This window comes from Moschus berezovskii, chromosome 1 (assembly GCF_049115385.1).
Source record: "Moschus berezovskii isolate FMDL1 chromosome 1, NW_MosBer_1.0, whole genome shotgun sequence".
NCBI classification, from domain to species: Eukaryota; Metazoa; Chordata; class Mammalia; order Artiodactyla; family Moschidae; genus Moschus; species Moschus berezovskii.
Window position 1 is genome coordinate 79279279 of NC_142460.1, and position 15155 is coordinate 79294433.

The following is a 15155-nucleotide window of genomic DNA, read 5'->3' on the forward strand; positions in this document are numbered from 1 at the left end:
TTATTTCAAAAATAAAAAGGCAAGAGAGAACACTCATGGAAGAATTGGTGAAAGAATGTCAAGAATCCCCTAAAGAAACAATTTCAAAACCGAGAATTTATTACATCATATGGAGGGAAGGGGTAAGGGTGAAGAAGTCTTAACCACATTTTGCCTGAGAAAAATACACTGAGAATATATTCTATTTTATGAAGCACGGAAGGCATGTTAGACAGCATGTCTAACGAAAACATGTTAGACAGCAGAGAGAAGTCCATTTAAAACCTGCCACTGAATTTTTCACAAAATAAAAATGATGACTGTCGGTTTCTGGTTATGCATGTGAAGTTACCATTCCATCCTAACAACAGTAAAAAGCTGAAAAGACGAAAAAATCAACCGCTCTTCTTGAATCTGTAAGAGAGGGAAGAAACCAGGGCAAAGCCCTGCCCCTGAGAGCAGAGAGACCGACAGGAAAATACAGAGATACTCAAGTCACCACAGCAGAGACTTCCAAGCAGAAACAGACAAAACAGCTTGAGGAACCACTGCCCGGCAATAAAACCTGAACTCTGATCGCAGGAGGCTCAGTGGGGACAAGTCTGAGAATTAAAAACTCCAGGGGAACCAGTCACAAGGTGGCCCCAGCAATATTGTGAAATTTGTCTCCAGGAGCTTGACTAGATTCCTAAACTAAAAATATCCAGAAAAAATCTCGGAGGCTTCCAGCAGAGGGAGGGAGAAAGGAGCCATTTTGAAATACCCCAGAGTCCTCTGGTCTTAATAAGGTCTGCCCTCAGGGGAAACTCAGTAACTAATTAACCAGAGCCTCAACAACTGGGGTTTATCAGCAGCCTAACTGCCCTGCCGGAGAAGGCAATGGCAAGCCACTCCAGTACTCTTGCCTCGAAAATCCCATGGATGGAGGAGCCTGGTAGGCTGCAGTCCATGGGATCGCTAAGGGTCGGACACGACTGAGTGACTTCACTTTCACTTTTCACTTTCAGACATTGGAGAAGGAAATGGCAACCCACTCCAGTGTTCTTGCCTGGAGAATCCCAGGGACAGGGGAGCCTGGTGGGCTTCCGTCTATGGGGTCACACAGAGTCGGACACGACTGAAGTGACTCAGCAGCAGCAGCAGCAGCAGCAACTGCCCTGCAGAAGGAAATACCCAACCCAGCCCACTCTAGCCATCCTCTCCCCTCTAAGCCAGGAGAAAATGCTGAGAAATGTTTGTGAAGTTCACAGTTCAGAGGCATAGTTCAGTTCAGTTCATTTCAGTCGCTCAGTCGTGTCTGACTCTTTGCGACCCCATGAATCACAGCACGCCAGGCCTCCCTGTCTATCACCAACTCCCGGAGTTCACTCAAACTCATGTCCATCGAGCCGGTGATGCCATCCAGCCATCTCATTCACTGTCATCCCCTTCTCCTCCTGCCCCCAATCCCTCCCAGCATCAGAGTCCTTTCCAGGGAGTCAACTCTTTGCATGAGGTGGCCAAAGTATTGGAGTTTCAGCTTTAGCATCAGTCCTTCCAATGAACACCCAGGACTGATCTTCTTTAGAATGGACTGGTTGGATCTCCTTGCAGTCCAAGGGACTCTCAAGAGTCTTCTCCAGCACCACAGTTCAAAAGCATCAATTCTTCAGTGTAGGCTCACCAAAAAAATGAGACCAAAGAATTATTTCCTTCCCCCACAGCCTACCACCAAAGCAACCTACCACCAGGTTACCAAACGCCTGTTTACCGCAGTTCTTTTTTACCCAATACATCACGTCTCACTATTCAAAAAAACGTCAAGGCATACCAAAAAGCAAAAAAAAAAAAAAAGACAACTTGAAGAGATAAGGCATTCATCACAACCAGACATGGCATAGATCCTGGAATTATCAGATTGGGAATTTAAAACAACTACAATTAATATGCTAAGGGCTCTAATGGATAAAGTAGCCAACATTACGGAGAAGGCAATGGCAAGCCACTCCAGTACTCTTGCCTCGAAAATCCCATGGATGGAGGAGCCTGGTAGGCTGCAGTCCATGGGGTCGCTAAGGGTCGGACACGACTGAGTGACTTCACTTTCACTTTTCACTTTCACACATTGAAGAAGGAAATGGCAACCCACTCCAGTGTTCTTGCCTGGAGAATCCCAGGGACGGGGGAGCCTGGTGGGCTTCCGTCTGTGGGGTCACACAGAGTCGGACACGACTGAAGTGACTTAGCAGCAGCAGCAGCAGCCAACATTAAGAGCAGAAGAGCAATGTCAGCAAAGAGATGAAAATCCTAAGAAAGAACCAAAGAGTGGATCATCCTTAATAACCTGAGTGGGCCTCATCCCATCAGCTGAAAGCACGTAGAAGCAGAACTGGGGTTTCCCTGAGGAAGAAGAAATTCTGCCTGAAGACAGAGAATCAATTCCTGTCCAAGAATTTTCATGCTGTGAGTGTGCCCTACAAACTTCAGATCTGCCAGCCCCCAATTATATAAGCCAATTCCTTCAAATAAATCTCTCTTCTCTCTCCGACAGGTTCTGTTTCTCTGGCAGACCCTGACTGCGAGGTCATCTTGAGAATTCTGTTCACCTTAAACATGAGATATTTTAAAGATTCTAAGACTTACCTTGAAGGATTCTATAGGGCCTCATTGAAGGATATTCATAAATGATTATCTTTGGGAAAACTCCTTTTTCTGCTACTGTGAAATAAGTTTTATAAGGGTGAACCTATAAAAAACAAAAGGTCACTAAAGTATTAAAAGGGAGATTTTCATATAAATAGTTACATTAATAAGTATTTAGAACCTGTTACTTTATAATTGGTTTATTAGGATCCATCCCAACAGAAAACTCAAAGCTGGACATCTACTAAATACGTGACAGTGGATATAATTTAACCTGAGAACTAGAAGGGTACGCACTTAAGTTTTACTTTCATTAATAGAGTTGTGTTTAACTCTACAATTTTTTAAATTGCCATCTGAAGAGCTAGAACGGTGGGTCTCAATCTTTAGCAGGCATCAGAATCACAAGAAGGGCTTATTAAAGCACAGACTGCAAGCTTTAACACTGGAGTGTCTGAGTCAGTAGATTGGGGCTGAGATCTGAGATTGTGTATTTACATTTCTATCAGTCTCTCAGGTGATGCTGGTGACACTGAATCTGGGGACTGCTCTTTGAAAACAACTAAGTCAGACTGTTTACCTTGCATAGAAATCAATCTACCTTCTTGAATAGAAAATTCATGTCTCAGAGTAAGCTATGTCACAATTTTTTAAATTTCACCTAACCAGCAATAAATATCTCAGTATTTCAAATGATAGCCATATACATTGGATGGAATTGTATGTTCATTCCTGTTATTTTTGTTCATTGATACAAATAGTTTATCCAGGGAATATTTACTGTATTTCCTTTGCATCTGACTTAGAATATTGTATCTTTCACACTTTCAGTAAGTTTACATCCATTTCTGCACAGCAGGCTCTGCACTAGTTCTGTCTGGTCTGCTCACAACCAGTAGGAAGCACAAGGGAAGGATTAGATGTTCGGGTCACGATCCCTCTAGAAACCCTCTTGAGCATCTCATAGGGAACTGCTGCTTGTATGAGCCCCACATCCTGTCCATTTCTCCTCCTTTCTCTTTCCCTGTGAGGCCGCTCACAGATTAATCTCAATAGATGCCCTTCTCCTGACACCGGTGACGCTGAGAGGACCACTCAGTCTGACTGTTGCTGGTGAGAACAAATCTGGGACGCCTATTTTAAGGAGCACAGAGTAGAGGAACAACCAAGGGAAAAGCCATTGCTATTCAGAAGTCAGGGAAGATAGTTAGAAAGGTATTCTTTTGATGTGGCCACTAACAGGGTCATTGGCCACCTCACTGAGGTGATAGGAAGAAGAGAGCAGAAGTTCAGCTTTGAGGGAAAAATAAAAAATCATGGGGTAGGGCTTCTCTGGAGGCTCAGTGGTAAAGAATCTGCCTGTTTATGCAGAAGAAACGAGTTTAACCCCTGATCAGGGAAGATCCCCCATGCCACAGAGCAACTAAGCCCACGTGTCACAACTCTTGAGCCTGTGCTCTAGAGCCAGGGAGCCACAACTTCTGAAGCCCAGGGGCCTTAGAGCCTGTGCTCTGCAACAAGAGAAGCCACCACAATGAGAAGCCCACACAACACAACTAGGGAGTAGCCCCTGCTCTCTGCAACTACAGAAAAGCCCGTGCAGCAACAAAGACCCAGCATAGCCAGAAATACATTTTTAAAATTATATATTTTAAAAAGTCAGTAGGTAAAGAGAATGCATGGTTAGAAAGGGGCTTTTTTTTTTTTTTTAAATCAGGGCTTGAGGCTTTCAGGATCTTAATTTCCCAATGAGGGTAACCAGTGGACCCCCAGTGAAGTCCCAGAGAGGGGCCTTTTAAAATGAGAACAGGTTGATTTAATAGTATGCTTTCATGCTGAGGATGCCCAAGAAGAGGGTGAAGATACAAGACAGATACGTGGGAGGAAGGAAGAGACAGACTTGAAGTCACACATCTTTTTGTCGACTCCTTGAAATTACTGAGTAGACAATTATACATCATCTCCTAATGTTCAACTCTATACTTGCATTTTATCTGGCATTTATCTATAATTATTACATGAATTACGACTCATGTTATTCATCTTAGTATTTTTGCAGAATGGCAACACAGCATGTAACGTAAAAAACCTGCATGACTCTAGGAAAGTCACTCAACCTCTATTAGCTGCATTTCCTTATCTGCAAAATGAAATGACAATATTATTAATATCAATATAAATAGTATAATATTGCATGGAGCTAACGTCAGTGAATAGGTGGTTGTAATCACGAATTGAAAATGCCTTAGACAGGGAGGAAACAAGATGGCGGAGGAATAGGACAGCGAGACCACTTTCTCCCCCACAAATTCATCAAAAGAACAACTGAACACTGAGTAAAGTCCATAAAACAACTTCTGAATGCTGGCAGAGGACATCAGGCACCCAGAAAAGCAGCCCATTGTCTTCAAAAGAAGGTAGGAAAAAACATAAACGATAAAAAGAGAGACAAAAGAAGTAGGGACGGAGTCCGTCCCGGGAAGGGAGGCATAAAAAAAGAGAGAAGTTTCTGAAACCAGGTAACACTCTCACAGGTGGTAGTGAGCCTTGGAATCTCAGAGGACAACACAACCAACCGGGAGAAAAAGAAATAAATAATTAAACCTCACAGCTTACAAGTCCAAAGGTAACTCCCAGCGGAGAAGCAGAGCAGACGCCCGCATCCGCCATTAACAAGCGGGGCCTGCGCAGGGAGGAGCCAGCTGAACTGCTTAGAGAGAGGACCGGGCCTGAATGCCATGAGGGCCGTCTGGGGGAGCTGACTGGAGATAGCAGAGCAAGCTGTTGGGTAGCTACACCGCGAAAAGGCGAAAAGCCCTAACTTAAGACTCTGCCAGCCCCGCTCACAGAACAAAAGACTGAGCAGAGCTAGCCAGCTGCGGATGGCCCATCCCGCGCCGAGACAGGCAGGGGAGGGCAGTCAGAGCCAGAAGCGGGCAATCGCAGTCCCAGAGAGGCATCCGATACCAAACTACAGGCAGGCTTCAGGGTTAACCAAGACTTTTTGGGTTTCTGGCTGGTTAACATCTGCCTGAGAAGGTGCGCCAGTTGTATACACAGAAAACCAAGCAGGAGGGACTGGGGAGGTGACAAGTTGCAGCGACTGCGCTCGCCAAACACCTGGTCACTTGAGCTGCTCAGTCTGGGGAAGGCACAAAACTCAGGCCCAACCAAGTCTGTGTTTTTGTGGAGTACCCGAGTACCTGAACCTGAGTGGCTTAGACCTGGGACATGCATGCAACCCAGTGCCTGTCTCAGACAGTTATCAGCAGAACAACTTAGAGCCTGTGCAGTGTAGACTGGGACAGCACACACGCCGTGAGCAGGGGCAAACCCAGTGTGGCCGGGACACTGTGAGCACTCCCCACAGATGCCAGAGATATTTCTCTGCAGTGTTCCTCCGTTCCCAGAACAGGACTGAACAAGTGAGCTTTAAAAAGTGTCCACCACCACCCCCCAGTGTCAGGGCGGAAATTAGACACTGAAGAGACCAGCAAACATAAGCTAAAACAGAGGGAACCACCTTGGAAGTGACTATACAGGTTGTCCAAAGTCACTCCAAACCTATTGACATCTCATAACTCATTATTAGTCACTTCATTGCACTCCAGAGAGAAGAAATCCAGCTCCACCCATCAGAACACTGACACAAGCTTGCCTAACCAGGGAACCTTGACAAGTCATGCATCCAACCTCACCCATAGCAAGGAAACTCCACAATAAAGAGAACTCCACAAACTGCCTGAAGACGGAAAGGCCACCCCAAACACAGCAATATAAGCAAGATGAAGAGGCAGAGAAATACACAGCAAATAAAGGAACAGGATAAATGCCCACCAACCCAAACAAAAGAGGAAGAGATAGGGAATCTACCTGATAAAGAATTCCAAATAATGATAGTGAAATTGATCCAAAATCTTGAAAGCAAAATGGAGTTACAGATAAATAATCTGGAGACGAGGATTGAGAAGATGCAAGAAAGGTTTAATAAGGATCTAGAAGAAATAAAAAAGAGTCAATATACAATGAATAATGCAATAGACGAGATCAAAAACACTCTGGAGGGAACCAACAGTAGAATAACAGAGGCAGAAGATAGAATAAGTGAGTTAGAAGATAGAATGGTAGTAATAAATGAAGCAGAGAGGAAAAAAGAAAAACAAATTAAAAGAAATGAGGACAATCTCAGAGACCTCTGGGACAATTTTAAACACCCCAATATCCGAATCATAGGAGTTCCAGAAGAAGAAGAAAAGAAGAAAGACCATGAGAAAATACTTGAGGAGATAATAGTTGAAAATTTCCCTAAAATGGGGAAGGAAATAATCACCCAAGTCCAGGAATCCCAGAGAGTCCCAAACAGGATAAACCCAAGGCGAAATACCCCAAGACACATATTAATCAAATTAACAAAGATCAAACACAAAGAACAAATATTAAAAGCAGCAAGGGAAAAGCAACAAATAACACACAAGGGGATCCCCATAAGGATAACAGCTGACCTTTCAATAGAAACTCTTCAGGCCAGGAGGGAATGGCAGGGCATACTTAAAGTGATGAAAGAAAATAAACTACAGCCCAGATTACTGTACCCAGCAAGGATCTCATTCAAGTATGAAGGTGAAATCAAAAGCTTTACAGACAGGCAAAAGCTGAGAGAATTCAGCATTACCAAACCAGCTCTCCAACAAATGCTAAAGGACCTTCTCTAGACAGGAAACACAGAATGAGTGTATAAACTCGAACCCAAAACAATAAAGAAAATGGCAACAGGGTCATACTTATCAATAATTACCTTAAACATAAATGGGTTGAACGCCCCAACCAAAAGATAAAGACTGACTGAATGGATACAAAAACAAGACCCCTATATATGTTGTCTACAAGAGACCCACCTCAAAACAAGGGACACATACAGATTGAAAGTAAAGGGCTGGAAAAAGATATTCCATGCAAATAGAGATCAAAAGAAAGCAGGAGTAGCAGTACTCATATCAGATAAAATAGACTTTAAGACAGTGAGAGTTGGACTGTGAAGAAGGCTGATCGCTGAAGAATCGATGCTTTTGAACTGTGGTGTTGGAGAAGACTCTTGAGAGTCCCTTATACTGCAAGGAAATCCAACCAGTCCATTCTAAAGGAGATCAATCCTGGATGTTCATTGGAGGGACTGATGCTAAAGCTGAAACTGCAATACTTTGGCCACCTCATGCAACGAGTTGACTCACTGGAAAAGACTCTGATGCTGGGAAAGGTTGGGGGCGGGAGGAGAAGGGGACGACGGAGAATGAGATGGCTGGATGGCATCACCGACTCTGTGGACATGAGTTTGAGTGTACTCCGGGAGTTGGTGATGGACAGGGAGGCCTGGCGTGTGTGATTCATGGGGTCGCGGAGAGTCGGACACGACTGAGCGACTGAACTGAACTGAACTGAAGACAAAGGCTGTGAAAAGAGACAACGAAGGACACTAATGATCAAAGGCTCAATCCAAGAAGAAGATATAACAATTATAAATATATGTGCACCCAACATAGGAGTACCACAATATGTGAGACTAATACTAACAAGTATGAAAGGGGAAATCAACAATAACACAATAATAGTGGGAGACTTTAATACCCCATTCACACCTATGGATAGATCAACTAAACAGAAAATTAACAAGGAAACACAAAAGTTAAATGATACAATAGACCAGTTAGACCTAATAGATATCTATAGAACATTTCACCCCAAACCTTCTTCTCAAGTGCACACAGAACCTTCTCCAGGATAGATCACATCCTGGGCCATAAATCTAGCCTTGGTAAATTCAAAAAAATTGAAATCATTCCAAGCATCTTTTCTGACCACAGTGCAGTAAGACTGGATCTCAGTTACAGGAGAAAAACTATTAAAAATGCCAACATATGGAGACTGAACAACACGCTGCTGAATAACGAACAAATCATTGAAGAAATCAAAAAAGAAATCAAAATATGCATATAAATGAATGAAAATGAAAACACAACAACCCAAAACCTCTGGGACACTGTAAAAGCAGTGCTAAGGGGAAGGTTCATTGCAATACAGGCATACCTCAAGGAACAAGAAAAAAGCCAACGAAATAACCTAACTCTACACCTAAAGCAACTAGAAAAGGAAGAAATGAAGAACCCTAGGGTTAGTAGAAGGAAAGAGATTTTTTAAATTAGGGTAGAAATAAATACAAAAGAAACAAAAGAGACCATAGCAAAAATCAACAAAGCCAAAAGCTGGTTCTTTGAGAAGGTAAATAAAATTGACAAACCACTAGCCAGACTCATCAAGAAACAAAGGGAGAAAAACCAAATCAATAAAATTAGAAATGAAAAGGGAGAGATCACAACAGACAATACAGAAATACAAAGGATGATGAGATATTATCAGCAATTATATGCCAATAAAATGGACAACTTGCAAGAAATCGACAAATTCTTAGAAAAGTACAACTTTCCAAAACTGAACCAGGAAGATATAGAAAATCTTAAAAGACCCATCACAAGCATGGAAATTGAAACTGTAATCAGAAATCTTCCAGCAAACAAAAGCCCAGGTCCAGATGGCTTCACAGCTGAATTCTACCAAAAATTTAGAGAAGAGCTAACACCTATTCTACTCAAACTCTTCCAGAAAATTGCAGAGGAAGGTAAACTTCCTAACTCATTCTATGAGGCCACCATCACCCTAATACCAAAACCTGACCAAGATGCCACAAAAAAAGAGAACTACAGGCCAATATCACTGATGAACATAGATGCAAAAATCCTTAACAAAATTCTAGCAATCAGAATCCAACAACACATTAAGAAGATCATACATCATGACCAAGTGGGCTTTATCCCAGGAATGCAAGGATTCTTCAATATTCGCAAATCAATCAATGTAATATACCATATTAACAAATTGAAAAATAAAAACCATATGATTATTTCAATAGATGCAGAGAAAGCCTTTGACACAATTCAACATCCATTTATGATCAAAACCCTCCAGAAGGCGGGAATGGAAGGAACATTCCTCAACATAATAAAAGCTATATATGACAAACCCACAGCAAACATTATCCTCAATGGCGAAAAATTGAAAGCATTTCCCCTAAAGTCCAGAACAAGACAAGGGTGCCCACTCTCACCATTACTATTCAACATAGTTTTGGAAGTTTTGGCCACAGTAATCAGAGCAGAAAAAGACATAAAAGGAATTCAAATAGGAAAAGAAGAAGTAAAACTCTCACTGTTTGCAGATGACATGATCCTCTACACAGAAAACCCTAAAGACTCTACCAGAAAATTACTAGAGCTAATCAATGAATATAGTAAAGTTGCAGGATATAAAATCAACACACAGAAATCCCTTGCATTCCTATACACTAATAATGAGAAAATAGAAAGAGAAATTAAGGAAACAATTCCATTCACCGTTGCAACGAAAAGAATAAAATACTTAGGAATATATCTACCTAAAGAAACAAAAGACCTATATATAGAAAACTATAAAACATTGGTGAAAGAAATCAGAGAGGACACTAATAGATGGAGAAACATACCATGTTCATGGATTGGAAGAATAAATATTGTGAAAATGTATATATTACCTAAAGTAATTTATAAGTTCAATGCAATCCCTATCAAGCTACCAACGGTGTTTTTCACAGAGCTAGAACAAATAATTTCACAATTTGTATGGAAATACAAAAAGCCTCGCATAGCCAAAGCAATCTTGAGAAAGAAGAATGGAACTGGGGGAATCAACCTGCCGGACTGCAGTCTCTACTACAAAGCCACAGTCATCAAGACAGTATGGTACTGGCATAAAGACAGAAATATAGATCAATGGAACAAAATAGAAAGCCCAGAGATAAATCCATGCACCTATGGACACCTTATCTTTGACAAGGGAGGCAAGAATATTCAATGGAGAAAAGACAATCTCTTTAACAAGTGGTGCTGGGAAAACTGGTCAACCACTTGTAAAAGAATGAAACTAGAACACTCTAACACCATACACAAAAATAAACTCAAAATGGATTAAAGATCTAAATGTAAGACCAGAAACTATAAAACTCCTAGAGGGGAACATAGGCAGAACACTCTCCGATTAAGTCACAGTGGGATCCTCCATGACCCACCTCCCAGAATATTGGAAATAAAAGCAAAAATAAACAAATGGGACCTAATTAAAATTAAAAGCTTTTGCACAGCAAAGGAAACTACAAGCAAGGTGAAAAGACAGCCTTCAGAATGGGAGAAAATAATAGCAAATGAAGCAACTGATAAAGGATTAATCTCAAAAATATACAAGCAACTCCTGCAGCTCAAAATAAACGACCCAATCAAACAATGGGCCAAAGAACTAAACAGACATTTCTCCGAAGAAGACATAAAGATGGCTAACAAACACATGAAAAGATGCTCAACATCACTCATAATTAGAGAAATGCAAATTAAAACCACAATGAGATATCATTTCACGCCAGTCAGAATGGCTGCTATCCAAAAGTCTACGAGCAATAAATGCTGGAGAGGGTGTGGAGAAAAGGGAACCCTCTTACACTGTTGGTGGGAATGCAAACTAGTACAGCCACTATGGAAAACAGTGTGCAGATTCCTCAAAAAACTGGAAATAGAACTTCCATACGACCCAGCAATCCCACTCCTGGGTATACACACCGAGGAAACCAGAACTGAAAGAGACACATGTACCCCAATGTTCATCACAACACAGTTTATAATAGCCAGGACATGGAAGCAACCTAGATGTCCATCCGCAGACTAATGGATTAGGAAGCTGTGGTACATTTACACAATGGAGTACTACTCAGCGATTAAAAAGAATACATTTGAATTAGTTCTAATGAGGTGGACGAAACTGGAGCGTATTATACAAAGTGAAGTAAGCCAGAAACAAAAACAGCAATACAGTATATTAACACATATATATGGAATATAGCAAGAGGATAACGATAACCCTGTATACGAGACAACAGCAGAGACTTGGATGTGTGGAGCAGTCTTTTGGACTCTGTGGGAGAGGGCGAGGGTGGGATAATTTGCGAGAATGGATTGAAACATGTATATTATCATATGTGAAACGAATCTGACGTGGTTGGGGGCTCCCCACCTCAACACTCTGTGGATTTAAGAGGCCGTTTCTTCCGGAAGGGTATAAATTAGCCTGGGATAGAACCTGCATGCTGAATTTACTAATTAAGAAATGAGAAACCAGAACTATAAAGATGGCATAGAAATACAAGAAATTATTCTTAAGTAATTTTTTAAAACTTTGAACAGAGTTACAGATTTTGCCATTTGTTATAAACTGGTATATGTAATTTAACCAGAACCATGAGAAAGTTGGTATTGTGTGAATTCTGAGGCACTTTCGACATGTTGTAGGAGTGATGTGGACTTTCTTGAGTTTTACACATTCATAAGTGAATGGTCTGTATCTCGTGCTTTTGCTGGTTTTCTGTGAGCTGTAGTTTCTGGGAAGTGAGCAGCTCTCATTCCTGTAACTCTTGTAACCCAGTCATTCGTGTGCCTCCTTCATGAGGATTCAGTGCGGCTGTGGTGCTGTTATCCCTCTGATAGGAACTCTAACTCAGTGTAAAGCCCCAAAGATCTGTTACTTATTTTTATTTTATATTGTACTATATTTTATTTACAGTGTTGTGTTTGTTTCAGGTGTGTAGTAAAGTGATACAGTCATATATATATATATATGAATTAACAAAAGCAGCTCCCATCTTTTGATGGGGAGTTCATGGTTTATAATATAAATGGCATTATTTTGAGAGAGGGACAACTTAGGTAAGGCATTGGGTTTTTTTTCTTTTTGCAGCTTGAGGCAGTTGTAAAATAACTTAATGTAGCTTTTTGCAACTGTGTATTATATAGTATTTTTTCATTTGCTGATATTTTAACTGTTAATGTTTATGGCATTGTGCTTTGTACCATTTATTAATTAAAGAAGAATAAAATTAAAACAAAAAGAAAATGCCTTAGAATAAAGATTGCTGTGCACCTCATGCAACCCCATAAGACTCCAAACGAACACACAGTTGGATTTTTTTCCTAAATTACCAAAGGCATACCCCAATGACACCAATTCCTATTCCACTGCTACTTCGCAAGTAGGTCTGTTCTTTGGTTTTCAAATTCAGAAAAATCAGCTGGTTCCCAGCTATGTACATCACGGTATTGCTTTCCAGAAGTTGTAGGTTGGCCCGCTTTCTGCAGTCATAACCAAAGGAATGTCTGTGGGTAGGTTGCTAAGGAAAAGAAGTGAAACAAAGTAACCATGGTGGGTGGAGCAATGAAATGAATGTATTTTTTAAATCCCATACCCTTAGTAGCTAAATTTTATGCCCAGAGTTTTTTTTTTTAATGTATTACTAATGTAACCTTATTTTTAAATTACGTGAAAATTCTCATACTCTAAGTTAATAATTTAATTTTCTTAGGAAAACCCTGAAAGCACATTAATTTTATTTAATTTTGTTTTCAATAAAAAATAAAGTTGAACTTTCAATTTGAGTACGATAGTTTTCCCTCGTAGCTCAGTCAGTAAAGAATCCGCCTGCAATGCAGGAGACCAAGGTTCAATTCCTGGATCAGGAAGATCCCCTGAAGAAGAAAATGGCAACCCACTCCAGTACTCTTGCCTAGAGAATCCTATGGACAGAGGAGCCTGGCAGGCTATACAGTCCACGATGTCACAACAGTCGGACACGACTTAGTGACTAAACCACCCCCAAGGAGTAAAGGAGTTCCCTAAATAATTTCATTTTCCTCTCTCCCGCTAAAACTAAATCAACATTATAATATGAAAGGAGGTCTGTCATCTTTGTACTCCCAAAGCCTGTTCAATTTGTTGACTCAACACAGTAAAAGGATCACATAGCTTCTTGCTGTTGTTGTTTAGTCACTACATCATGTCCAACTCCTTTTTGACTCTATTGACTATAGCCTGCTAGGCTTCTCTGTCCATGGTATTTCCCAGAAAAAACTACTGGAGTGGGTGGCCATGCCCTCCTCCAGGGGATTGTCCTCAGGCAGGGGTCAAATCCCTGTCTCCTACATTGGCAGGTAGATTCTCTACCACTGAGCCACCAGGAAGACATTGGCCTCTTCCTTGATGCTAAAAGACAAGATACTGAAAATTCTGACATGTTAGTGAAATTCTGACACACCGTTGATAGTGACTACTTTAATAAATTCACATGACTCTTTGGGATCCCATGAATCACAGCACGCCAGGCCTCCCTGTCCATCACCAACTCCCGGAGTTTACCCAAACTCATGTCCATCAAGTCGGTGATGCCATCCAGCCATCTCATCCTCTGTTGTCCCCTTCTCCTCCTGTCCCCAATCCCTCCCAGCATCAGAGTCTTTACATTGAGTCAACTCTTCACATGAGGTGGTCAAAGTACTGGAGTTTCAGCTTCAGCATCAGTCCTTCCAATGAACACCCAGGATTGATCTCCTTTAGGATGGACTGGTTGGATCTCCTTGCAGTCCAAGGGACTCTCAAGAGTCAATACCACAGTTCAAAAGCATCAATTCTTCAGCAATCAGCTTTCTTCACAGTACAACTCTCACATCCATACATGACCACAGGAAAAACCATAGCCTGACTAGATGGACCTTGGTTGGCAAAGTAATGTCTCTGCTTTTTAATATGCTATCTAGGTTGGTAATAACTCCTTCCAAGGAATAAGCATCTTTTAATTTCATGGCTGCAATCACCATCTGCAGTGATTTTAGAGCCCCCAAAAATAAAGTCTGACAATGTTTCCACTGTTTCCCCATCTATTTCCCATGAAGTGATGGAACCAGATGCCATGATCTTTGTTTTCTGAATGTGGAGCTTTAAGCCAACTTCTTCACTCTCTTCTTTCACTTTCATCAAGAGGATTTTCGTTCCTCTTCACTTTCTGCCATAAGGGTGGTGTCATCAGCATATCTGAGGTTATTGATATTTCTTCCGGCAATCTTGATTCCATCTTGTGCTTCCTCCAGCCCAGCGTTTCTCATGATGCACTCTGCATATAAGTTAAATAAGCAGGGTGACAATATGCAGCCTCGACGTACTCCTTTTCCTATTTGGAACCAGTCTGTTGTTCCATGTCCAGTTTTAACTGTTGCTTCCTGACCTGCATACAAGTTTCTCAGGAGGCAGGTCAGGTGGTCTGGTATTCCCATCTCTTTCAGAATTTTCCACAGTTTATTGTGATTCACACAGTCCAAGCAGAAATCGATCTTTTTCTGGAACTCTCTTGCTTTCTCCATGATCCAGCGGATGTTGGCAATTTGATCTCTGGTTCCTCTGCCTTTTCTAAAACCAGCTTGAACATCTGGAAGTTCATGGTTCACGTATTGCTGAAGCCTGGCTTGGAGAATTTTGAGCATGACTTTACTAGCGTGTGAGATGAGTGCAATTGTGCAGTAGTTTGAGCATTCTTTGGCATTGTCTTTCTTTGGGATTGGAAGGAAGACTGACCTTTTCCAGTCCTGTGGCCACTGCTGAGT

At 41.4% G+C, this 15155-nt stretch overlaps 1 protein-coding gene across 7 annotated transcripts in view; it reads right to left on the reverse strand.

Moving 5' to 3' along the window:
• Nucleotides 1-15155, reverse strand: part of CFAP44 (cilia and flagella associated protein 44) — a 148057-nt gene that overhangs the window by 119256 nt on the left and 13646 nt on the right. For all 7 annotated transcript variants that reach the window (XM_088837006.1, XM_088837002.1, XM_055424566.2 and 4 more), the window contains 2 exons: nucleotides 12719-12881; nucleotides 2602-2704 (listed from right to left, as the gene is read on the reverse strand). In XM_088837006.1, the coding sequence (XP_088693132.1) occupies nucleotides 2602-2704; nucleotides 12719-12881 (266 nt within the window). The remainder of the gene's footprint in view (nucleotides 1-2601; nucleotides 2705-12718; nucleotides 12882-15155) is intronic.